The sequence below is a fragment of the Oxyura jamaicensis genome, chromosome 5 (genome assembly GCF_011077185.1).
Source record: "Oxyura jamaicensis isolate SHBP4307 breed ruddy duck chromosome 5, BPBGC_Ojam_1.0, whole genome shotgun sequence".
NCBI classification, from domain to species: domain Eukaryota; kingdom Metazoa; phylum Chordata; class Aves; order Anseriformes; family Anatidae; genus Oxyura; species Oxyura jamaicensis.
The window spans coordinates 9,644,985-9,670,011 of record NC_048897.1 but is presented as its reverse complement, the minus strand read 5'-3'; the positions used below and the strand labels follow the sequence as shown (position 1 = coordinate 9,670,011).

Genomic DNA, 25,027 nt, shown 5'->3' with positions numbered 1-25,027 from the left:
GGCGGCCCCCGGTAGCCCAGTGGCAGGCCGGTGGGTGCCGGTAGCCTTTACTCCTTCCTCAGCTCCAGCCTCTCTCCCCCCGGCCCGCCCGCTCGGCGGCGGCGGGGCTGTGAGCGGGTCCCCCCCTCCCGGCGCGGAGGCCATGTTCCCCACGGACTCCACCTGGAATATCTCCTTCGCCGGCTGCGGCTTCTTGGGGGTCTACCACATCGGCGTGGCCAGCTGCCTCCAGGAGCATGCCCCCTTCCTCGTCGCCAACGCCAGGAAGGTCTACGGTGCCTCCGCCGGGGCGCTCACCGCCACCGCCCTCGTCAGCGGCGCCTGCCTCGGTAAGGGAGGCCCGGGGGGGGCTCTTGGGGGTGGCTTTGGGGTCTTTGGGGGTGGCCTTGAGTCGTTGGGGGGCCCTTGTGGGGTGCCCACGGGTGCGAGGGCTGCCTGAGGTGCACCAGCCGCCCTGGCGAGGCCAGCCGGCAGACCCTGCAGCCTTCCCTCCCTTCCCCGTCATCGCTATTGTTTTTTATTGTTCCTGTCATACGCCAGCAGCAGGGATGGAAGTAGCGCTCTGCCTTCCTGCTGCTTGCTTCAAAGCGCGCGTGGTGCTTTGTTTTTAAGGGGCTTTTACTCACCACTCGCGCCGTCAGCTCTCCGCACCCGTCAGGCGGAGGCCAAAGGGGTAAAAGCAGCCCTCTGACACGGGCCCCCTGCGGGGAAGGAGGTGGGTGCTGCCTGTGGAGCAGGTGGCTGCCGAGGGCGCTTGGAGAAGGCTCCTCGCGGCAGGAAGGCAGCCGAGCGGTCCCGTGTTGACCCCCCTGGTGTAAGGGGAGATCTGGTTTTGGGGTCGGCTGCGTGAGAGCCTGGCCTGGTGAGGCGTGGGGCGAAGAGAGAGGTCGACCTCTCGCTGCGTGGCTGCGGGCTTCTGTGCGCAGGAAGCGGAGCAGCTGGAGCCGCCGGGCAGCGTGTGCGGGTCACGGCCGAACGTCTGCAAGCACAGCATCCCCGAGGCACCGGGGAGCCTCGCTTTGTTCTTAGCCCTCTTCCAGAAATAACAGCGCTATTCCCAGGACTGCGAGGCGCTGGGGAATTTTCTTGTCCTCTGCATGAGCTAGGTCTTTAGCTTATCTAAACATTATCCACATTCTTCACTTACAGAATAATTTTTATTTTTTTTAAGTGGGCACACAATGTATGTTCTTCATGCTTCTGGTACAAACGGGGATCAAACAGCTGAAGGTGTGTGGGGCCTCGTGTTGTTTTGCTCGCCTGGCAGCCTAAAAAAGCTGCTGGCTGTCAAGTTCAGCTGGCTCACGCATGGGGGGTGGGGAAGCCAACAAACACAGCAGAGCTTGTTGCCCTCAAAGTTTTTATTTTTATTTTGAGAACAGCAAATACAGGCAAGCACCTGAAATGTGAAATGAGGGACGTGATGCAAGGGAATGAGGTGCATCTCTTTAGTCTCAAATAATTTATCAGCGGAAGGGCCGTTTCTGAAGTGAACGTACGAGCCTCTCCTGGAGCAAAGTGAAACCAGAGCTGTTTACTGCTTGAACTCCTCTCGCCTTGATGTTTCAGGGCACTCCCTGTTCTTTGGGGACAGGTAGGGTTTTGTGATGTAGCCTTCACGCAGCAAAAGTTATCTGTGTGGTTAGGTTTGAACTTTCCCCCTCCTTAGCGCTTTGTTTGCAGGAACAACCGATGGAGTGTAGCCGCTGCTTCTGGAGCTGGACGGGGAGCTCTCACCAGCTGCTCAAAGCTCAGCCTGGGATTTCTGGGGCTGTAGCCACGCCACGGTGCCAGCTTTCCTCAGGGCAAGGGAATAGGCCTCCTCTAATCCCTTCTCCTGCAGGGGTCTGTTTGCTGCCAGGGACTTGGCTGCTTTGCTTGCTGTTGCTTGTGCTGAAGAGGTGGCAGCACAACTAGCCTAACTGGGAGGGCCCCGGCTTGCTGTCAGGTGTGGCACTGACGTGAGACAGGCTGACAGCAGTGCCCGAATCCTTCGCCTGGCCCAGACACCAGCACGGTGTTGAGCAAGTCTCTTATCTTGTCTGCCTTGTTTTTGCTATTTATACGTCCGGAGCATCCACAGCCTCGCGGAGGGCAACACCCAGCCTGGTAGAGAGCTTTCTGTGAATTGGGATTAGAATTATTTTTCTCGCTCCCTGTGAGGTGTAAGGGGAGGCAGGATAAGGGGACGGAGTACAGGGCTGCCTTCTGGGCAGTGTTAACTGCCCCTTCCTGAAAGAGGGCGAGAGATGTTGTTTCAAGCCACCAAAGGCTTGGATCTTGGGTGCTCAAATTATGTCTCAAGTCTGAGTGCTCTGAGGCATTTTATTATTTTTTTTCTAGCTCTCCATGTGGCTGGCATATGTCTTGGGTAGAAAAAAACAGCAGAAAAGCAGCAGAGCTGACTTGTGAAAGTAAAAGCAGATGGGGTGCCCAGCTGGGGCATGGTATCGCTGCACTTTGTCCCTGCCGTAAACCACCCTGACAGTGCAGGCCGAGGTCCAGGGGTTGGGATGAGATCATGGGGAAGAAGAGGGACCGCTGCAGCCTGTGCTGGCCGAGCAGTTCATCCTAGTGCAGGCTGCTGAGGGATCCTGAGGATGTGTTCGTGCAGCTAGTTTCTCTTCCTAGCAGCCTGCGAGCTTTAAGGCTCATGGCAGCCGTGCCCTGTGCTCTCTGCTGCCCTGCCCATCGCCCTGGAACACTGAAGGGTATCTCCGGGTGGATGGCAAGCACCGGGCACTTGTGCAGCAGCCTTGCTTATTTGGCTGAGTGTAGATAAGGTTAGTGCCTGCCTGAATCTGTCCTGGGTTGTGACCTCTGTGACTCCACTGTGCAGAGAAGCAGTTCCTGGGCAGGAGTGGAAAAAGCTTTTCCTTTAGGTTTCTTTGGTTTTGATCCTTTGAGACACTGACCAGGGAGAACAGAGGCTTTCATGGACTTCGGAGCCTAGGGTCCCACTTAATGTGCCTCCTCCAGCTTTTTTCTTCTTGTTAAGCACTTTACTACAGGTTGTAGGGATCTTGGATGTGTTCTCCAGGGCAGCAGCTGGGGTGTTGACCCGTGTTTGAAGTGCTCTCTCCAGCTTTGAGGTTCTGCTTGCTGCCAGGAAAAAACACTGCTATTTTTCCCTTGGTCATGTGTGTGGATACGGAGGTGCACTTGTGTGTTTACAAGGTGCTTGATCGTGCATGCTACGGTGTTGGAGCATGAATCAACTCTTGTCCAGAGGGTTTTCTGCGAAATGGGCTTCTGTGTTGGCTCTCGGGGCTGCTGGAGCCTGGCCCGCTAGGAAATGCACCTTTGTGTGCCAAGCAGTGAGAACTTGGTGCTGGCTCTGCAGCCTCCTCCTTACGTGTGCCTCGGATCCTGCAGCTCTTCCCAAGCTCTGAGCCTGGAGCTCACCTGGACAAATAAATCCGGAGGTTGCTGGGCTTGGATGAGTACAAGCAGCTCATGTGGCACAGCAAGGCAGCCACCAGCAATGCCAAAATGTAACCAGCGCTGGGTGCCTTCATCCTTAACACAGAAGAAGCTGCTGCCCCCATCTGCGGGAGTCAGCAGCTCTCCTGAAGCGTGGTTCTCCTGAATCCTGATCTCCTAAGGCATGGATCCGCCATCGCAGTGTCAGCAAAAAGGGTGAGGCGAGCTGAGGGGATGCTTCTAGCACTGAGAAGGCAGCAAGGAGGCTGTATCTCTGCTAGACAGAGCCCCGTTGCTTGGGGGGTTCTTGGAAAGCTTTTCCTAGGCTGATTACAAACATTTATATTTCTTTTCCCCTAGTATCTGGCCAGGCCTCTGGCCCAGCCTTGACCCATGATGCAGCGATCGTTATTTGACAGCCAGGTTTGCCCTCTGCCTGTCACCGTATGGCCCCGGGAGCAGAACTGTGGTTCCCTTTGCACTGGGCAGCGGAGGGGGGAGGAAGGGGTAACCCTTTCCTTTGCCTTTAGAGATGGAAACCTCTCTCAATGAACAGCAGGCGTTGTTAATGATGGGCTGCTGAAGTTTAGGTGCGTGCAGAGGCTTAAAGCCTGATCGCAGAGGTTATTTTCTCTGCGTGTGTGGAGTCTAGTGCCAAATCCCAGATTGAGGGGAAACAAATCAGCTTAGTTTCTATGGAGCCCTCAGAGCACTGCCCGTTTATGTTGGCCAGAGCGTGAATCGTGGAGTCTGCTGTAGGGAAGTGCATGTGGTGCCGCCTCGGGTGGCTGTGGGAAGAGATCTGTGGGTCTCACCTCTTCAGTGGGAGAAGGGCTGCGTGCACTGAGATGTGGATGAAATATTCCCCAACGTGGCTGGAGATAAACTTTTTCTTAACTCTGCTACGCTCGACGTGTTCTGTGCATGAAGATGATCGTGCAAGGGGTGGAGAAATGGCATTTCGGTTGGTGCTCCTTTCTGGAGCTGCAGATGGACAAACCTCCTTCTTGCAGGGGCTTTGCAGGAGCTCAGCAATCTCCTGCTCTGAGCAGGTGATTCCTGTCTGCCGTGCTCTTCGTCAGGAAGCTGTGCTGGTTGGATTCCCAACAGGCCACCGCTTCCCAAGTGAATCCTTTGCACCTCTCCGTTTCCATTGTCCGGCTCTAACACCCTGCCTTGCTTTCTGCTTGAGTTCCTGGGACTTGAGGTGTCAAGGTATCTTCGAGAACGTGGGGGCCCAGTGAGCTCAACGTGTATTTTCCTAGCGCTGCCTTCCTCGCCGAGCATGGATGAGACACCCCAGGGAGTAGGAGCTGCTGGGCAGGAGGGGCAGAGGAAGCAGCTTCTTGCGAGGAGGGCTCTCTTGGTTCCTTCACGTTGCGTTTTTCTGCAGGGACGTGCCTGCTTCTTTCCTGGTCCTTCCCTGCCTGGTAATCCTGGCAGGACAGCGGGCTGTGTGCTGCCCTCTGGTGCTTGCCCAGGCCTGAGGCCGCGATGCTTCGTGGTGCCACCAAGAGCCGGGTCTGCGCTGGTGCCTTCTGCCTGCAAAACCCCCACCAAGCTTCCTGAAGCGACTTGAGCAGCTCGTGGCTGTGCTGTGGTTGGAGTGTTTCTCCCGAGAACAAACCTTCCTCTTCCTCTTGATAGGATGCAGTCTCAGGATGGATGCTGGGTTTGGAAACCAAAGATGTAAGGACTGAGCGCTGCTTTCATGTCAGACCTGGCAGTGGCTCTGTGCTGCCACTCCCGTGGGTTGTCTTCTCTGTCCTGAGACAGGGGAGGTGGCAGCAGGGGGTGTAAATAAGTCGAGGAGTGCTTTACATATGTAAATCACAAGAGCTGCTCTTGCTGGCTTATTTGAATGTTGCTGATTCAGGGCTGGGCCTGGTGAGAAAGCTCTTCCTGCGCATCGTGTGCAGGGTGTGGGCTCAGGTTATGTCAGGCACGGAGAAAGTTCGAGCCCTGTCCCAGAGCAGGCTGCCAGCACAGGAGATGAATCTGTGTACCCGGCCAGCCGTGTTACATCGTGGGACTGCTAAACACTTTAAGGGACCAAACCAGCCGTTTAGCTTCTCACCATACTTAAAAGTGTAGAAAAGCTTGGGTGTGTGTGAGCGTCGGGGGATGTTGCTGCACCTCCTGCTGCCGGGCCTGCTCCTGTGCCCTCTGCCTTGCAGGGAAGCAGCTCCTGTCCTCCTTGTGTGGCTGCTTCCGACCCCGAGTCCTGATGCCCAGGAGCAGTGCCTGGGGCTGCTGCTGCTGTCTGTGGAATAAAGGTAACTGCAGCCTCCAGATACTCTTGTGTCGTGGCTCCCAAGGAATGCCATCTGCCCCAAATCGCTTCCTCAGTAACTTTGATCAGACTGAGATCCCTCCCAGCACAGGATGCCTGTGCCTCCCTCCTGAGCAGTGCTTTGGAGCACCTCTTGTGCCCCTGGCTTGGGGGTAACCTGCTCTGCTCGTGCTGGGGCTGGTGGGGAGCCACCCAGCAGGGTGAGGTGACACCGAACGCGTCCGAATGCGATGGAAGGGCAAAGCGGGCACGGCGAGCAGGGGAGGTGCTTGGCGTGGGACGGAGCAGTCGCTGGCAGCACGGACGGCAGGGGCGGCGCACGGTGCAGGCTCAGGGCCAGGGGTGGACTTCAGAGCTATTCCTTTCATTCCCTGCCAGGGCAGGACGGTGCTCTAGTAGCAACACGAGTGTACAGTGGGCAGGGAGAAGGGAGACAGGCTGCCCTTTCTGGGGGATGGTCAGCCACGTCTCTGAGCACAGAACTGGCAGCAGGGGCTAGACCAAAAAAAAATCCACTGGAAGTTTTATGCAGGTTTACACAGGGTCAGCCTCGTGCTGTTGTGCAGGAAAAGCCAAAGCTCTTCTCCTGCCCTGTAGCACGGCTCTTTTCTCTTCCACAGCATCTTACCCCTGGTGGCACCTCCTCAGTGAGGGAACCGCCCTCATCTGCTGGGTGTGAGTTGCCATCCTGCAAACTGGCCCTGATGAGCAAGTAAGGAGCGTGCAATGTCGTGTGTGCAGGTGTTCCTTGTGCACCAAGTCCTCTTGGGAATAACCCCAGGAGGCTTTGTGTTAGTGGCTGTCACCTGGATGAACAAGGCAAGAACTGGATGTGGTTCCCTTCCTGCCTACGTGCAGGGCAGAGGAGAAAGGCAACTTCACAGTCATGCAGCTGTTTTTTGGTCCATCTTTCTGCTTCCCATTCTCTCTCTTCTCCACTAGCTTTCTCTTGCTGGGTACTTGCTTTAAAAAAAAAATAAAAAAAAATGAAGCCCAGCATTGTGCTGGCTCAGGGCAAGCAGCAGGGATCTGAGCTTCACTTCTCTCTATGGCAATGAGCAGAAATGCAACGTTAATCCTTGTATCAGGGAATTACAGGGGGGAAAAATTAGGCTAGTGGTGATTGCAGTGATTGTGCCAGACAATAATCCTGGCTGCCTGCCTGAGCTGAGCCTTCCTATTGATTGTTCCCCAGCAGGAGTCGTGCTCTTGTCTGGTTTGTGTCGCAAGAGCAAGCGCTCCGGCCCTGCCTGTGGGAACAAAGTGGGCACTGGCTTGCCGGACATCTGCTGCCTGGTGAGGCCTTGCTGTGTGCCAGCACTTCCCTAATGCCAGTGCACAGGTTCAGCTGAGGCATAACCAAGGCTGGCAGCTCTTGTGCCCACTCTCCCGAAGCCTTTTTGCTTGTGCCCTAAATGAAGTAACCTACCTCAAATGTCCTGGGGACTGGCACGTTGCGAAGAGGGAGGCTTGTGGCTGTGAAGCAGCTGCAGGCGATGGGGATTCACAGCGGCCTCCTGCTGTGGGCTTCATCTGGGCTCTGCAATGCTGAGCTCTGAGAATCTGGGCCAGAAGGTGCTGTGGGATGAGCCCTTCCTGCAGCAGCTGCCTCTGGCTGCAGGAGCCGGCCCTACTCGAAAAGCTGTCTCTTTCGCTGTCTCCACTTGCCCCATCTGTGAGGTGAGGAGAGGGGTTATTTGCCAGCCTGGAAGGGGCCTGAGGAGTTACTCTGATTTTTTGCTACCTCTGCATCACAAAAAAGAAACAGCTTCCTTCCCGTCTGTTATCTGGAGCAGGGGCAGCCGAGCTGCTCCTTGTTAGCTGATGACAAAATAGTGGGAGAGAAGGAATGAGTGGAAACTTGTAAATCACAAATACTGCTCACAACAACAGAAATGCGGGAAGCCCCAGAGAATGACTTGTTCTGGTTCGTGTTTCTCAGTGTTCCAGCTTACAGGACGATGTGCACAGGGGAAAAGGACCAGTGCTGTTGGGGGTTCTGGTGCTGGCTGCCTTCTCTCAGCCCCAAGCATTTAAAGGGGACTCTTCGTGTGTGTTCAATAGTGGCATTTATACAAACTCAGCCATGTAAGGCACAGTGGCGGCAGACCTTTCCCAGGCTGAGGTCGGTGCCCCCAAGGACTGGAGGTGTCCTTGGATCACCTGCTCGCTGCTATCTGCTGGTCCTTCTGGCGAGCGAATGGGCGCTGGGGAAATGTCCAATAAAGCTCTCTCGGTTAATTATTTTCTAGCTGTCAGCCTGCAGACTTTTCTTTCAATGTCCCTTGTTTACAGCTTAATGTTTTTAGGCTGGTGACGGGACTGGGCTGTAATTAGGGCTGTACCCTCTCCAGGGAGAGGCTGGGCAGGTGCAGGAGCTGTGCGTGCTGAGCTGGAGCAGCCTGAGGATCTGAGCGCGGGAGGAATGTGAGGCAGCTCTCCTGAAACCTGTGCTCGTCACGAGGGGCTGGCTTTTCGCTCCTCCAGGGCACCGCACCAGCTGAAGCAGCAGTAGACAGGCAACCAGACTAAATTAGCCTTGAGGGAGGTAATGCTGGTAAATTCCTTCCGATTCCTAAATTTGGGTCTGAACAGGGACCTACCAACGGGAAACGTGAGAGCTCCACTGGTGCTCAGCTCTGGGAGCAAACTGCAAAGATTCCAGCTGGGGGCTTTTGCAGGGAGCATCTATTCCACGAGCCTCGCTCTTGAGCGGATGGTGCTGGAGGGATGTCAAAAGCACCTGCGCTTCTTTCTGCTGGTTGTCTTCCTTTCAGAGCTGTCCCTGCATCCATCCTGCTGCTGTCCGTGCTGTCCGCTGTCCCCCACTCCTGTCTGGATGCCTTTCCTGAAGCCCGCATCCTGTTTACTAGCTGGGAGCAGGAATGTCCCTGGCGCAGGGGGTGATCTTTGTGCCCATGTGGAGCTCTTCCAGGGGGAGCCGTGGTGTCACGGGGAGTCACAGGAGCTGGAATGTCCAGCATGCCCCCTCCCTCTTCAGCCTGCGCTGCTCCTATTTTTGTGTCTGCCTTAAGCTCTTTTTTCCAATTGAAATACTTCGTGGGTCAGCCGTCCTTCTGCTGGCTGCAGGATGGTTACCAGCGTGGGCAACAGGCGAGCGCCGAGGTGCCCTTGGTGCAAAAGACAGAGGTCAGGAGAGGCCCTGGGCTGCTTGCCCTCACCCAGCAGGCGTGCTGAGCACGACCGATGGGAGCGAGAGCTAATTCTTTAAGGAAACCAGTCTCGCCAGGTCGATAAGCTGATGCAAAGCTGGCTTGGCATAGCTTAAAAATGAACTGGGATCCTGCAGCTGCCTGCAGGGCTCTTCCCTGGGCAGCCATCCCTTGCTGCTTGTGGCTGCTGCAGAGGGATCCCAGGCCGCAGGTGGCCCAGCTGGCCTCCCTTGTGCCAGGTGAAATATTTCGCGTTGATACAGGCTGTTTTAGAAGGATAATGGTTTAGTTAAGTCTGTGTGGGGAGAAGCGTTGGATAAATTGGTTGGTGGGAGAAGAGCTGGTGCCAGCTATGGGAGGTTGGCAGCGTTCCTTGGGATGTACCCCAAGAGAGGAAAATAAACGTGGCTTTCCACATGACCCTGTGCCCTGAATCATCAGATCCATCAAAACCAAGCTTTTCTGTGGACAGGAGTTGGCACAGGATTAGCCCAGTAGGGGCAGACAGTTTGTGGCTGACTCCTGCAGGACTTTTCTCTCTGCCACCTCTCTCATTCAGCTGCTCCCTCTGGCAGACCCTTTTAATCCCCTTACTACCAGAAAAGCTATTCCAGGAAAACCAGCTCAAATTCTGTTCACTCTCTCACCTCTCCTTTCTCCTCCCAAACTTATTTCCAGGAGGGCTTGCCATCTGTCATGGATTGAGCTGCGTAAACCTGACTCCTTTGGCTGAACCCTCTGCTGGCCTTTATTTCCAGGAAAGCCGGCGGTGCTGCAGATCGCCCTGTGCCTTCCTCGTCCCACAGAGCTCCTCTGCACTCGGGTTTCGGTGCAAGCGAGCCAACAAGTCCAACAAGATCAGAGGTGCCCTCAAACTGGAATACCTGAGAAGCTGCTTTTGCACAATCTGTTTATATGCACACATTAAAAAAAAAAAAAACACAAACCCAAAGTATTCAAAAAATGTGATTACTGGTTATCAATAATTCTTATTTTGTCCCCAGTTCTCCCACGTCCCCCTGTCCTGCTTGGCTGGGTAATGATGACAGAAGCAGCTGGAGCTCAAGTCCCTCCTCAGATGCTGAGACAGTGTTTCCTGGCATATTTGGGATTTGTTTTGTTTTCCTTAAGCAACTCCCAGCTCAGATTTTGTGCTCAGATGTTAGTCATATGCTCCATATAATTGCAGTTGTTCCCAGTGTTGCTGTCACATCTCTGCACACCGAGGTGCCAAGTCTGAAGGCCAGTTTCTCTAAGCACCATCCCTGAGCCACCCTCCCCAGCATGGCCCTGCGAGCGGGGTGTCCCTGTGGCTCAGCACCCACCCTATTTATTACTGGGGTTTCAGCAAGGCCAGCAGCTCTGTGATGCACTCCATGCAGTGGGGCTTCCAGGGCTCGCGTGGCCAAGGTGCTGGGCTCTGCTGCAGGTTCTTTGTGTGTATTTCTTCCTCTCGCTAGGCACAAAGGTGTCTTAGGCATGGAATGCTAATAACGTGGTGCTAGTAAGTTGTCACTTCTGGCTGTTGTCCTTTGTGTTGGGAAGGATGTTGAACCATGCAGCCACTATCTGGAACAGGCTGGGCTCAGTGGCTTACTGCTAATTGAGTAAGTAAGATCAGAATTAGGCTGCTAAACATTGCTTTAGGAAAGAGCAGAAGACTGGGATTACAGGGCTAAAAATTGCTTTGGAGAGGGGAACTTGGATTTTCTGCTCAGTTGCTACCTCACAGTACCCAAATCCTGACCCCAGAGCCTCTGGTCGTGGTCAAGGGTCTCATTTGGCGATCGCTTGATCTGCTGGTGTCGCTGGCTTTCCTACGCACACAATCACGTTAACAGGCTGCCTTAGTGGAAAACATGTTGCTGGCACACGTGTATTGCAAAAGAATGGGATGTGTCAACACCCCCAGTGCGCTGAGGGTGGTGTTTCTCTTATCTCGCTGTTAACCTGAGCCTAACTCGGCTGCCTCCTTTCTGCAGTCACAGGGCTGAGAGGGATGGGGAGCAAACCAGAGGGATTTCAAGTGGGCTGGAACTGACAGCAGCTTTCATCTTTGCCCAAGAACCAAACTGCAGTTTGGGGAGAAGATTTAATTTGTGGAAGCGTGGCTGTTTCCCCCCGTTCCTTTAATTCTTGCCCGGATACTTTCCTCACCCGTGTGTTCCTTGTGTCTCTGGGATTGCAGCGACTGGTGCTCAGAGGAGTCACTGCCCCATGTCTCACCACAGCTCGGGCTGCATGTGGAAGCAGCAGTCAGGGTGTGCAAAGGGCAGCGCACTGGGCACGGAGGGTTTGGCTCGGAGTGATGTTTTTGTTTTGTTTTCTCCCTTCCCTCCTTTCCCACCACGGAGCCCTGACGCTCTTGCCAGGCTGGGCTCCTAGTGACCGTGAGATAATGGGCTTAGCAGACGTGCAGATGTCCCTTTTGTGCTGAGGGGACGTCTTCTCCCCTCCAAACCCAGCTGGGTCACTGTGTGAAAGTGTAAAGCAGGCCTGCTTTTGGGAATCCTTGCCATCGGGGCCTCGTTTAGTGCTGTGGAGTCAGACGTGGGCAGGATGGACACCAACCAAAACCTAACCAGGGGGCTCGAAGTCCCCCCTTGTCCATAGTGTCCGTTTTGCTGCCTGAGACATGAGTGATGCTACCAGCAGGCTGTGATGATCGATCAGCTGGAAAGCTGTGAGATTCCTGTTTCCTGGTGCTTTTGCTTATAGACAAATGTCTATTATAAAACAACAGCAACAAAAAAAAGAAAATACCTATTTTCTGTTAGTGTCTTTTCACCAGTCCTTCACAGGCCAGTCAAGCAGGACCTCCTGAGAAAGCGTGAGGCCTTACCAGGATGCATGTGATCTTCCCTGACTTCATATAACATATGTAAGATGAGGGTGGCTGTTTACAGTGTGGGAGTGAGAGTGCCAATGCAGCAAGCTTCTGCAACTCTCCCTCAGTGCCTGTAATAGCCGCTCATCTTGAGCTATGTCGGCAAGTAGGGAGAAACCCCTGAGTGAGGCCCTGCATGAGGTTTTTCTACGCCTGATTTTGTGAAGAAGGCTGGTTTTGCTAGCGTTTCATGGGGCATTTTTCTTTCTATCATTGCAGGTGAGGCTGGTGCCAGCATTATTCGAGTGTCAAAAGAAGCACGGAAGAGATTCTTGGGGCCACTCCACCCATCTTTCAACTTGGTGAAGATCATTCGTATCTGCCTGTCCAAGACTGTGCCGGAGAATGGGCACGAGGTTGCAGCAGGACGTTTGGGTATTTCCCTCACGCGGGTGTCTGATGGAGAAAACGTCATACTGTCAGACTTCCATTCCAAGGAGGAGCTCATCCAGGTGACTGGAAACTTCTTGCAGAGGGCTGGGCAAGAACTGCAAGCTTGTTTGTTTTGCCTTGGACTCCAAACGTCCTTTGTAATGTAGCTTAATTCTCAGCACATGCCAGTACGGTACTCGGACTGACTCAGTAGGCTTTGTGATTCTTACGTGCTGGATCTCTTTCTTCCCCAGGCCTGTGTTTGCAGCACCTTCATCCCTGTCTACTGTGGGCTGATACCTCCAACCTTGCGTGGAGTGGTAAGGCTCTTAAGATATTTCTTCATTAAATCCTGCACTGATGAGTAAGAAGGCAGAAATGCTGTACTCAGTTGTGGTAGTCCTGTTGCCCGTCTGCTAGCAGGAACTATTGTGAAGAAGCATGAGAAATTCCCAAGTAAACAACTTCAGCAGTGGATATATCTTCTTTTCCAGTCCTGCAGTTGGCTAAAAATGTCCCAAAGGCTTGATGGTTTAACAGGATAGAAATAGAGAGCAATCTGGGCAAGCGCTGGTTGACTTAGCAGATGGTTCCCCTGGCTCCTTGTTACAACACTTACCAGCACTGACGCTCCAACCCTGTGTGCATGTGGAAAGAACCTGGGTACAGGGTAGAAATCATGATTGTAGTCCCTCTTCCACGTGCCTGATACTCTTTGCAGAGCTTTAACAAGTGGTGCTGATGCTTGGCCTCTTTTCCATGATGTTCTTCCTGTCCTTCCTATGAGAATAATGTTCTGCTGCCCGCAGGAGCTCCTTTTAGCTTCCTGTCCAGGAATGTTCAGAGCAGTTTCTCCCTTTTTGTACGTTCATGTTAAAAATGAAAGCACTTCAAGCTGTACAGAGCTGGAGCATCTCTGGATAGAGGAGTCACGGCTGAGGGTCTCGGCTGAGCTTGGACTCCCCTTGTGCTGCGTAGGTTAATGCACACACTAAATGGCATTTAGTGTAAGCTAAATCTTTGTAAGCTCAACAGCCGAAAGGAAGAGCCGCTATTAACATCTGCGTGCCTTGGTTTCGCACAAGTGACCCGATCGAGGTGCTTCAGTCTGACAGGGCATCTAACTCGCTCCCTCTGCTACCAGTGTCCTGAAAGCGAGGTCGGTTCTGCTCCTGCCTAATATCCAAACAGGCTGCTTTTGTGTTGTGCAGGCATGTTGGGCAGGGAAATGATCTAGAGGAAACGTTCATCCCTTCAAAGTGACAGAATCAGTACTGGTCTGGCGTGTGCTCAACAACCACGGGCTGGGGTTTTGTCCCACAGCTGGTGGGAATGTAGCAGCAGCTCTTGCGTGAGACTCCTTGGTGCTAATCGAGGTGAGCCTGGCTCAGGCAAAATGACAAAATTCCAAACCAGTGTCCAATGTCAGGCCCCTGGAATTTGCAGCTGCCCAACTTCTTGAGTTTCCTCATGGGGAACGGCGGTTGCAGTGGGGGTATGTGTGTGAGGAAATTAGTATTTACCTCTTGCCCAGAAAATAATGATCCTTTCTGACTCTGAAAGGGCGTATGGCGAAGGGAGAGGCTACAGTAGATTGGGTACGAGCTTAGGAAGGGCTTTGAAATGGGACTGCGTGACTCCTGCATACCTGTGATGACTGTATTTGCCACAGGACATACTGACAGGCCAACTCAAATAGTGAGGACCAGTTTTCAAGGCAGTGTGATTGTGAAAGGTATAATGTCCTTATGCAAATCCTGCCTTCCTCATCTTTTTGCTGTGTTTACTTCTCTGAGCTCTAGCAGTCTCGTGGAGGGGATGATGAAATAAATGGGTGGGAGGGAGAGAAAAATGAATTCTCAAATACTGAGAAATGAACGGGTCGGTAACTGACCTGTTAGTACGTCTTCCAGCTGTGAACTGTCTGTGGCATGTGAGTGAGGTGAACCCTTAAAAGGGATTCCTGGGTTGGGGAGGATTTAACACCTCAAGTTTGGAGCTCAAGGCCCCAGCCTGTGGTTCTGATGCTGCTAGGGGCTTGGTGAGAGGATGGAGAGTGATCAGCCTTGGGTTGCCTGGAGGTTTGGGTAAATCCAAATAAGTGGCAGCTGATCTTGAGTGAGAAGCTCTAAACTGCATTGCCTGGGGGGTGATGGACCAGCAAGCAGGGTCTGCATGTTTTTTCCTTGATTTCCACACAGGCTTTGCTTTGCCAGCTTTGTTGTAGGCTTCTAACAGTACGTTAACTCATGCTGCCACCCTCAGGGAAACACAGGTTTCTGCGTCTTTACCACAAACTAGCTGTGTCTTAGTTAAGTGGCCTAAACACTCACCTGAATCTTCTTCAAACAAAGCAGCTGTGCTGCCTGCTCTGCTCTGTCCTCTGCCACTCTGCATAGCGTGGCCTTTCCTTGCGGGGGTGTCTGTCTGTCTTCTCTAGTTGTCTGGTTGTCCTTCCTGCAAGGGGAATGCTGCCATGTTTACAGTATGTACATACAGAACGTTCTCTGATAAGAGGGTGCCTGTTCGGACCAATCCCGAGTCCCTTATACTCTATCACACCACAGCTAGCAGGTTCCAGGTGTGTTGGGATTGCTGCTCAGTTACCCTGCTAGAAACAAATCAGCTGCTTTCGCTCTTAGTTAACCAATTTTCTGACAGGGGGACCTGTGTCTGAACTATTCATTTTAAAGACATGTCAAGTCTAATGGCAGTGTGACAGCTTAGACCGGTGCTAACTTGCATTGCAGGTGGCTGTTGGTGTGTCATACTGGATGGCACTGAAACCCCACAGCAGATATGTCAGCAGTCACACAAGTGAATTTTGCCTTTCTCCTTGAACTTTTGTGACCAAAGCACTCAATCCAAGGAAGAAAGGCATGTAGCAAATGGAGATTATAAATAACAGAGCTGTGCTGTTGCTACTTTAAACTCCTCTGGCACTGGTGGCTGTTGCCCATTCTTGCCTGAAGTTGTTGGCACAGATGTGAGCATTGGGGCAGAGTTTCTACTTGAAGCCGCTTGATCAATTACAAGAATGAAGAGTGATTCATTTCTCTTTATTTCAGAGATACGTTGATGGAGGGATTTCAGACAACTTGCCCCGATATGAGCTGAAGAACACAATCACGGTGTCTCCATTCTCAGGGGAGAGTGACATCTGTCCTCGGGACAGCTCCACCAACATGCATGAGCTGAGAGTAACCAATACAAGCATCCAGTTCAACCTTCGCAACCTCTACCGCCTCTCGAAGGCCCTGTTTCCTCCGGAGCCACAGGTGAGATTCCTGCCAGTGCCCAAACTTGGGGACAGTGGATAGATGCTGGCTGTCCTCTGCTCTTCAGCAGAGGAGGATTGCAGACGCTTAGTTTCGTATCTCTTGTCTTTTTTTTCACCTTGACGTTTAGCAACCTAGTGAGCTGGCAAACCTTGAGCATCTGCACAAGGTCACGTAGGTGGCTTGGTTTTCTTTTGATACTGTAAGATTTGGAACTCAGGTGCTAGCAGTTGCTTGGAAAGTATTCCCACATGGCTGTGTGGCATTTGCCAGGAAGCCGGGCTCGCTTCTAAACAAGGATGTATCAGCCCTCAGAACCAATGTGCTTGTGACTTTTTTTAAAGTCACACTGGAGCTGCCAGCCTGAAGCCCGTGACTGTCTCTCCTAAAAAGTACCACTGGAGCAGGTGGCACTGCAGACAGCTTTGCATGCTTCTGCTTCTGAGCAGATACAACCTTAGCCCTGGCATTTGAGCATAATAAACATGCATCTGTGTCCTGAATCACTTGGACAAGTTTTCTGCTGCCCCATTCCTAGTCTTAGCTGGCTTATCTATGAACACAGTGGCCCTTCCTGGCAACTGCAGGAAAGTATTTTGGGCTGCTTATCAGAGTGACTCCTAGAAGGCTGCCTACAGCAGCGTCGGCTCTAGAGGGGGAAATGAAGTAGCTGCGACTCTAAGCCTGTACTTGGGTAGGATTCCAGCTGTCCATTCCAACCTGAGTTATCCCGTGATCCCCATATCCAAAGCTTCCACATTACACCTCTTCTCCTCAAAGCCAGAGTTCTCTAAAGTCAGCACTGAGCTGAGTGCTCTCTCTGCTCAGCCAGGCAGTCCCCAAATGACTTGCTCTTGCCTGCCTCTACCCACAGGTGCTGCGGGATATGTGCAAGCAGGGCTATCGGGATGCGCTGCACTTCCTGAAGAAGAATGGTAAGGCACTGAGTGTTTGTGGGGTGCACTAACCTGCTTCTGTGCCAGGCTTCGTGGCGTGGCTTTGAGGCCAGTTAGTGTGTGTATAAAATGTGGGAGGGTAGATCTGATCAAGGTGCGTGCCTCAGATACCTGCATATGGGATTTCCATCTGTAAGTATATTTTAGCACTGCAGGAAGCAGTTGGAGTGGATGCCTTTTCAGCGCAATGCAGTTGAAATTACACAGTGTGTGTGCAGTGCTACAGCAAAGTTGTTGGTCACCAGTGCCACTTGGAGCTTCAGCAGATACCCTACACCCTCTCATGTGCAGCCAGGGTATGTGTAAGGAGGCAGAGCGGTGCAGAGTGCAGGCATGCTCTCAGCAGTGTCTGGAGCCTGGCAGTTTGACACTGCTCTTAGACCTTCTGAGACACGAACCCCAGACTTCCTCATCTCCTTGACCTCTTGTTGCAGTCTGTGTGTTTGATGCCACCTAGTGTCAATTTCCAGCAGACCAGGCACGGTTTGCTTTGTGGTGCATACTTTATGGGATAAGAGCAGTCATGCACCTCCGGATTAAGCTGCAGGAGGGGCATCGAGATTGCTTCCTGGCACAGTGTATAGCAACAAAACCCCGTGAAAGAGCACCCTGCAGTATGCGGAGGTGAAATGTTAGAATTTCTGGTGGGTAAAGAGAAGATGGGCTTAAAGCAGCCGGTTCTTAACTCGTGGTAAGCATCACAATAGATACAGGCTAAAGAGGCTCGATGTGATGTCTGTCTGGGTGATGAGTGAAGTGAGGACTAACGTTTTAAGGGCCAGGCAAGAAAGGGCAGCTAATTTGTATTGTCCTTATGATACGACTTCTCAGGTCTCCTTCATCGTCCGAGTCCTGCCCGTCCTCTCCTTGCCATAGAAGCTCCCCCAGGAGAGAAGAAAGAGGAAGAAACAGAAACCGAGGACCAGCCAGAGGACAATACAGCTCTTGCTGTTGTTGAAGACCACATCTTTGAACACTTGCCTCCCAGATTGAACCAAGGTATGATCCAAAGGAAGAAAGCCCTTCCTATACTGCCTGGTCCATGTCAGAGGATTGCTTGGATGTGGGGTATTGCTTGTGGTGGTTATTTGGCTGCACCCAGGAATTGAACTGGTTCACACGGGTGCTTATTTGTAGTTGGAACCCCTTAGATAAAGGTGTGGAGGCTGAACTGGGAGAGGATTCTCATTTGATGCTTCTGCATGGTAGCTCAAGGATAGGATCTTGATGCTTGTTCCTTTGGAAACCTGGTAAAATTAAAAGTTGCTGTTCCTCAGCTGTGCTTGGAGAATTTCTATCCTGAGCGAGACCCCCTTAAGAAGTGGGAGGTGGAGAGAGAGGCCGGGTAACTCATGGGATAGGGCAAGGAAAGGGATGGTCCCACTGCAGGGATTCAGCCATATTCTCTTCTGCCTTCAGCTCTTATGGAGGCTTGTGCGGAAAGAAGAGGTCTCCTGACTGGTATCACCAACATGCTGCCTATACGTGTGGCCACAGCAATGATGGTCCCCTACATGCTGCCCCTGGAGTCTGCAGTCTCTTTCACTGTCAGGTATGCCTTCAGCTATTGCCTCCGGTGGTTTTCTTCCCCCGTGCAGCCAGGAATCTTATGAGCGGCGTCTCCTCACTGGACTGAGAGTAGTTCCAGTTGCTTTCAGCCCTAAACTTACACAGCTGGGAAGGCAAGACCATCAGACCTGTTCTTAGTACAAAGCACTCTATAAAAAGTTTCTGGAAGGAGATTGTGATAGGAAGGCTTGGGAGAAAAAACATTTTCCATATCTGAAAATGGATGGAAAATACAGAAAGAGCAGATTCAAAACTTAGAGTAAATCCTGGGCTGTTTTCATCCTTCACAGCTTCTCCCCCTTAATCCTCTGAGTGGTTGTGTAAACGGCTCATATTGCAGTTGTCACTAAAAATGAGTAACTGTTCATAGGAGGCAAAACTGTTTCTTTCTGTCCTGTCCTTTGTTCAAGCTCAACTTAGGTTTGTCTCCTGTCTCTTCCCAGGTTGCTGGAATGGCTTCCAGATATCCCTGAGGATATTAGATGGATGAGGGAGCAGATGACTGAAATCTGCAACTATCTTGTGAAGAAAGCCAAGAAGAAACTGGGCAGTCATCTTTCAGCCAGGTATGGCTGCTTTCTCCACAGCCCTGTTTTGGAGGAGCACTGTTTCCCTTTCCACCTTCTGAAAGGTGGCATCTTCTCCATTGGAACAGAGCAGCTAAGATTAACCAGAAGGATTTACTGCCTAACTTCAGACACAAATCTGTTCCACGGTCTCTTGGTTTCTTTAACTGTTGGACAGATGCAGCATGTGGTCTTCCCATTACAGGGCAGCGCCTGTGATGAAGCTGTTACTATTGCAATAGGTTAAAAGATGGAGGTCTAACTAAAACTATATGCTAGCTTATTCCACTCTCCCTTTGTAGAAGACAGGTGCTTGTCTGCATGGCATTTGCGAGACCAAGGTTCCCTAAAAGTTCCTTCGTAGGGGTTCTTGAGTTCAAATTACTTCTTTTTTTTTCTTTATTTTTTTTTTTGGATGAGAATAGGAAACTGTATTACAGCTGTGGGCAGAGGGTCCTAGCTGTGATTGAGGTGATGGTATGAGGTGGTGATTCTTTCCACAAGAGCTCATGGTCTGTATAAACAGGAGGTGTGAGCAGGGGGGCTATGACTGCAGCCAGTTAGTGGCAGAACCAAAACAGCTCTGCAGTTCTGCAGCTCTGCTCTGGTGATCTGCTCAAGGCGTCCCACATCCTGATTCTCTGTGTTTTGTCTTTCAGGCTTTACTATCACCTGGAGCTTGGAGGGCCCCAGAGTCTGCCAATTTCTTCAGCACCTGCTTGTGGCGAAGCAATGCCGATGTGGATGAGAAGCAACCGTTCCCTGTCCGATGTCATGCTGAAGTGGGAGGAGTACCAGCGCCAGCTCATGCTGGGCTTACTCTGCATCAACGTGGACATGCAGGCCTCCCTCTTCCCTCGGGAAGGATTTCAGATAAAATTTCCACCTCTAGACTGTGCGAAAGAGTGCCTGCCACTCTTCTGAGCCTGCTGCCCTGCGGGGATGGGAGTGGGTGGGAAGGGAAGCACACGTAGGGTGGGACCAGTCTCATCCCTTGGCAGCAGGCTGCCCTGTGCTCACGAGTATGCTGCAAAGGGGATTTCCCCGGGATGGAGACTGGTGGAATTGACTGTAGCCATTTGTTGCCCCCTGGGCCAGGCAAGAGAATCTCTGTGTTCAAGGATGCAGAGGCCGATTCCTTGCTCTAGACTTGTGCTGAGGCCTGGCTGTTGCCCGTGGCCATGCTGATGCTGGCCCAGCTGGGCTATCCCAAATAATGCACTTTGAATTGCCGTTGGCTTTTTACTGCCAAATAATCAGGACGTAGATGACGCTCTCAAGTTCACATAGCTTTTAGTTTCCTTTGGATTTTTAGAGTACATTGGTCTGCTTTTCTTGAATTGTCTGACGTACCTTAGCTCTTTGTGCTACTGGAAGATGAGGTAGCCTCTTACCAAAACAGTTTTTCTTAGGGCTTCCAAATCTCCTCTTGAATTTATTCTTTGCTGAAGCCAGATCCTTTCTTCTGTCCCTTAACTGCATCCCCACTGGAAGCCAGAGCTGGCCCTGCTGCAGACTGCACTGGGACTGCAGAAATGTAGAAAACTTGTGTATTCACCCTGATTCGTATTATCATTTACTCTCCCTATATGATTTTCATCCTGACAGAACTTTTGCAGCTTGAACTTGAAGTATTAAATGTCACTAAGTTTATTTGAAAGAATTAATTTAGACTGAGGTTTTTTCTTCATAGAGGTTGAGGCCCTGTTCCTGTCACTGTGAATGGAATTAGTGTGGGATCATGCTGGAAAAGCTCAGTCTGATTGTCTCAGGATTAGTTTAGCAGCTGACACTGGGGAAGGAATGTCAAGTGTTTGTAGGAAGGTGAGATGGTGTGGGTCATGTTATCTTTGAGAGGTTTGTGGTGGAGTGTTGCAGCAAGTGTTGGGTAAGTGGCCACCTTTTGACAGGGGTTGGGCTTTGCCCCTTAAGGGACCATACAACTGAAGGAAATTCCAAGTGGGTGCCATGTAAGGAATCTCCTGCCAAGCTGGGGCTTGACTCTGAGGATTTGGGGTGAGAAGGATGTAGGCTTGCAGTTACATCAGCCTTGCAGTTTGACTTGCAGTTAGCGTTGTGGCTTACAGGCTATACAGGAGCACACATAGCAATAGCAGGAACACAAGAAGAAGTGAAGTTGCTGCATGTTCAGCCCTCTTGGAACTGGCTGCAGTTGTCTTGTCCCTTAAAAGACCAGAGTTAGTAGATGTACAGCAGGGCAAGACTCTGCCTTGCATGGTTCTGCCTTCTGCACAATTCTGCCTTCTCAGTGATGGTCTAGTTGTGACTTGCTGTGCAAAAATGTTCTCTGCTCTTCCCAGGGTGAGATATGGCTTCCTGTGGGGATTGCACATACTTCAATGTAACTCCTTGCACTATGACACAAAACCAGCTCCCAATAGCTTTTTCTGCAGCATCTTGCTGCACGAGGCGTCTTCTACCTCTCCTAGCACAAACAGTATGCAACTGGCCAAAGCAAACTTAGGTTCTCTTTCCTGGGAAGCAGGGCAGAGCGTTGGAAGCTGATACATAGCCTGTGTGCGGAGTACTCACTTATAACACTCTCATTTCCCCCTTTGATGTGAAAAGGGAAAATATCCTCAGAAACTCTACTAATAGCTGGAGAAAGTAGTGAATCTACTCGATCACATCTTCCTGAGCAGTGTGGGTGAGGTGGTGGGTGCTGTTTCCTACCAGCACAACTGTGCACTGGGTGTGGGTTTGAGTGTTTGTAGCAGAGGCTGATAAGCATCAAGGCTCTCCCGCAGTGGCTACTGCAAGCTGGGAGGCAATTAATAGGTTGGGCAGCTGTGGTGCTGAGCGACTGTCTGCAAGACGCCAGTGCAAAGACGAATTTGTGACTTAGAATATCACCCCACTGTCCTTCCTGGATGTAACCTACCTATGTAACACAAGGGCCTGCATAGCTCGTGGAACAGGCCTGCACTTAGATTTATTCTTAAGCTTCACATAGTTAAGGCAATTGGGGAACAGGGGAGTTACTATGGGGGGGAGAGAAAAGAAATAGGATTCTGAAACCAAAATGGGAATGTTGGGTTACAAAGCAAATCAATCCTGTAATTTCCTAAAGCTTGTGGGAGAAGCTGACTGCCAGATGGACCTAACTGTAGTGGAGGTGAACCAGCAACAAACTACTGTCAGTTTGTGAGAGAAGGATAAATTTGAGGATTGACATAAAGAAAATGGGGTTATTTTGTGTTTTGCTGTGGGGACTTTGCTGCTGCTGTTGCTCTGGACTACCTTCTTAGTTTGCTGAATGCCTATCTCTTGTTCCTAATGCACACTGAGCAATTGGCAAGAACACATAGATGTTTAGTGGCATGAAATTAAAGAATTTCATCCAGAAGCAAAACGTCTGTGAGGGGCAAAGTCAGATGAGAAAATCTTGTGTCTAGAAGCTGCTGCCCTCTTGACTCTGCCTGGTTTGTGTTAACGTATGGGTGGAGAAAATGATGCAACTATTTTTATTTCTCTTATCCCTTCTTCCTGGACTGGCAAAACCACTGTATGATTATGTAAACCACTAAACTGTGAACCAAATTCTCTTGGCAGTAGCGTATGCAAAGAAATCACAGCTTGGCACCCTTGTTCCCTGCATCTCCTCAGCTTTCCTCTTGCATATCAGAACCACCTCGGCTGGTGGCCCTGTCTTCTAGCACTCTGATCCAGGAGGCTTGTTGGTTCTGGTCCATGCCTTTCAACAGACTACCTGCTGTGGCTGGTAAAGGGCCAGAACTTCGTTCTGTTTCACCTCATCTGTCATTAGTTTATTATATTAACCTCTCAAAGAGAAGCTCTTATGCACTGCCGAATTTAACCTCAAACCAAAGCCTGACTTTAATTGTAAAGGTCTAACTCCTCAGGGAGGAAACTCCTGCTTTCCCTATGCTAATTTGCAGGGTGTGAACGGATACTTGGGAAAGTACCACTCTGTATTAACCCTCTTTTTGCCTGTATTCACCAAGTGATGCAGTGGCTGTTGTGCAATAGCTTGTTGGCTTTAGAGATTTAAGCTCTGATATAGGAAAGGTAGATCTGTCAAAAATAAATACCCCGTACTACCCTCCTCTTCCTTAAGAGAAGTTTCAAGCATTTGCTTTAAATTCTTGCTGCTCACTGCTGCACATTGCTAAGGATGAAGTTAGGAAAGGTCTTCTAGCTAGCTGATGTAGAAAAAGGGCCATGGCTGCTTCTGAAGATTAGCATTTTGTTATCCAGTGCTGCCTTGTTTAGATCAGACCCCGCTTTGAAATAGCTGGAAACCTCTTGCTAGACTCTGTATTGGACCGGGAGGTGTTTATTGTGATATTGCTAACTTGAATTATTCAAGCATTTGTTCTTTGTATACCTCATGGCATGTGTTATCTTCAGGTGAGCAGATGCTGATTAACCTGCACTCATCAAGTTCCTCTGAACAAGGCAATCATCTGCAGCAGTCAGTCCTTCAACAGAATGTGTGGCAGGGAAGCCCAGCGGGTGGTGGCCAGGGCTTGTGCTCTCCTGTACGTGGTATTTGAGAGGTCAGGTTCCTTGACCAAAACTTCATCTTGCAGCCCACATCTGAAATCCGTGTAACATTCACTTGAACTTTGCAAGAGTCCCAACCCTTGCAGTTTCCACTGGTTCGCATAAAGGGTCTGTACATTCAGGAATCCACTTTCTTTTTCTCCTTCCTGTGACACGGTTACTACTTGCTGATTTTAACAAGGCTAACAGTGAACCTCTTGTGCATCTAACCAGTCCCTAACCTATACAACACCATAGTTGTTTGATGTTGTGCACAACAGTGTGTATCTATGGCATGCTCTGTAAGCCACCATGCATGTGTGGTGTGTTAGGTTTGGTTTGCTGCTTGACCTACTCTTAATATTTTTGCAAACTGACTTTTCAAGAGGTAGGAGGAAATATTTCTGACCACAGTCTGTAGGACCTAGGAGTCGGTTTCTCGTGACTTCCTGGGGGGGACTGTGTACCTGCAGCACTCAGACCACAAGAATAAAAGAATTGTGCTGTCTGCCCCCAAGTACTTACATATCCCCTACTGTTTTGTCCATTTTCTTAAAATTAATCTAGTAATCCATTTTCCAAACTTTCACTCCTTCCCTTGAGAGAAGAGCCCTCACGTTCGCCAAAGTGGCTGGGGGAGAAATATCTGCAACTCCCTGTGTGTGTGTCTGCTTTCCTCAGGGGTCCATTTCTGCTAAATACCTGGTGGAGGTGGTGGGTTGCCAAAGTCAAGGGGTCTTGCCAACACTTCTCTCAAGCTGTTTCCCTCTTCCCCTTAAATTGACGAGAGAATGGACCATTGTACCTGGCTGCCATGTCAGCCAGTTAGTTTGTGCCAAACTCACCTTGTGCCTTTACAGTGGGCTCTGGCCTGCCTGCCCTCTGTGTCCCTGTGGTGTCTGCCTTTCTGAATGCAGCAGTACTCATTCCCTTTTCCTCCTTCCCCTTGCCCCTCCATGGGATGTTGTTCCCAATCCGTGGGTGGCTCCACTAGGACAGTCTCCAACTGCATCCATCCTCCTGTGTGGATCCACCTCAGCCCTCCTGCAAAGGGAGGTGGAACCTGTAGTTCCAAGCAGAAGACAAAAAACGTAACTTTGAAATAAACACATTTTAATTAGGGGGCTTTCTCTTGCTCTGGGAAACAGCATCTTAAAGCAGATTTTTGAGCTAAATGTATCCTGGGATTCTGCTGTTGTTGTAGAGTTGGAGAAGACCCTTAAGAGCACAACGCATGTGGAAATCCTGTGGGAATTACTCATGTCAGAGCAGCAACTTGACCAGCAATAGTATATGCAAGTGATGTTACTTACATAGCAATGTCTTTAGTGCTCACAGTCACTTTAAAAGTTCAGTATTAAATTGTTGATGCTTTTTTTTTTTCCTCCTGTTTCCCTTTTTCTAATGTTTTGCTGAAGAAAATGTAAGTATTTATTTTGGCAGAAATATATCTTCTAATAAAAACTTTCTCAATATAGTCACCTGGCTGTGGGAGGTTGCTTGCCTTGCCATTTAAAGGCTTATCAAACAGTTTTGGAGGCGCTGTACTATGTGGGTCTGTTTTGCTGGGCCCTATTCTCTCCTTCAAAATACTCTCAGATGAGTTGAGATACTCTCATGTGCTGAGGGGGGCATTGCCCTGGAGGTGAAAAACAGCACTGTGCCCAGTTCTGACCCTGTTAATCAGCTTCCTTGGGGGTTCTGGGTAGCTCCTGCTTCTCAAGAGGAATTAAGCACCATCCTGGGGGAGCTGCAGGTGCTCAATGCACGTGAAAGGAGGCCTTGCACAGGTCTAAAATGCAAACTTCTCCCTCGAGGAACTGAACCCAGTCTCACATCTCTGATTTCCCTTTCATGGCAGCGAAAGCTTCCAGCACTGGCTGCTATGTGCCCAGTTGTAGGAAAACGAAGGGCTGGAGCACTGAAGCGTGTTCTGCCTTGGTTCGTGCCCAGCTGGGGCAGGCAGCGGCTGACACCTTTGGA

The 25,027-nt window shown here is 50.9% G+C and overlaps 1 protein-coding gene across 1 annotated transcript; it reads left to right on the top strand.

Annotated features, from left to right (window-relative positions):
* On the top strand, positions 1-24,521 carry PNPLA2 (patatin like phospholipase domain containing 2). Its single transcript, XM_035327268.1, has 9 exons — positions 1-329; positions 11,996-12,228; positions 12,403-12,468; positions 15,217-15,426; positions 16,301-16,361; positions 17,214-17,381; positions 17,802-17,934; positions 18,395-18,517; positions 19,177-24,521. The coding sequence occupies exons 1-9, from the start codon at positions 143-145 to the stop codon at positions 19,439-19,441; spliced, it is 1,446 nt and encodes a 481-aa protein (XP_035183159.1). The 5' UTR covers positions 1-142; the 3' UTR covers positions 19,442-24,521.
* Positions 24,522-25,027: the final 506 nt, after the last annotated feature.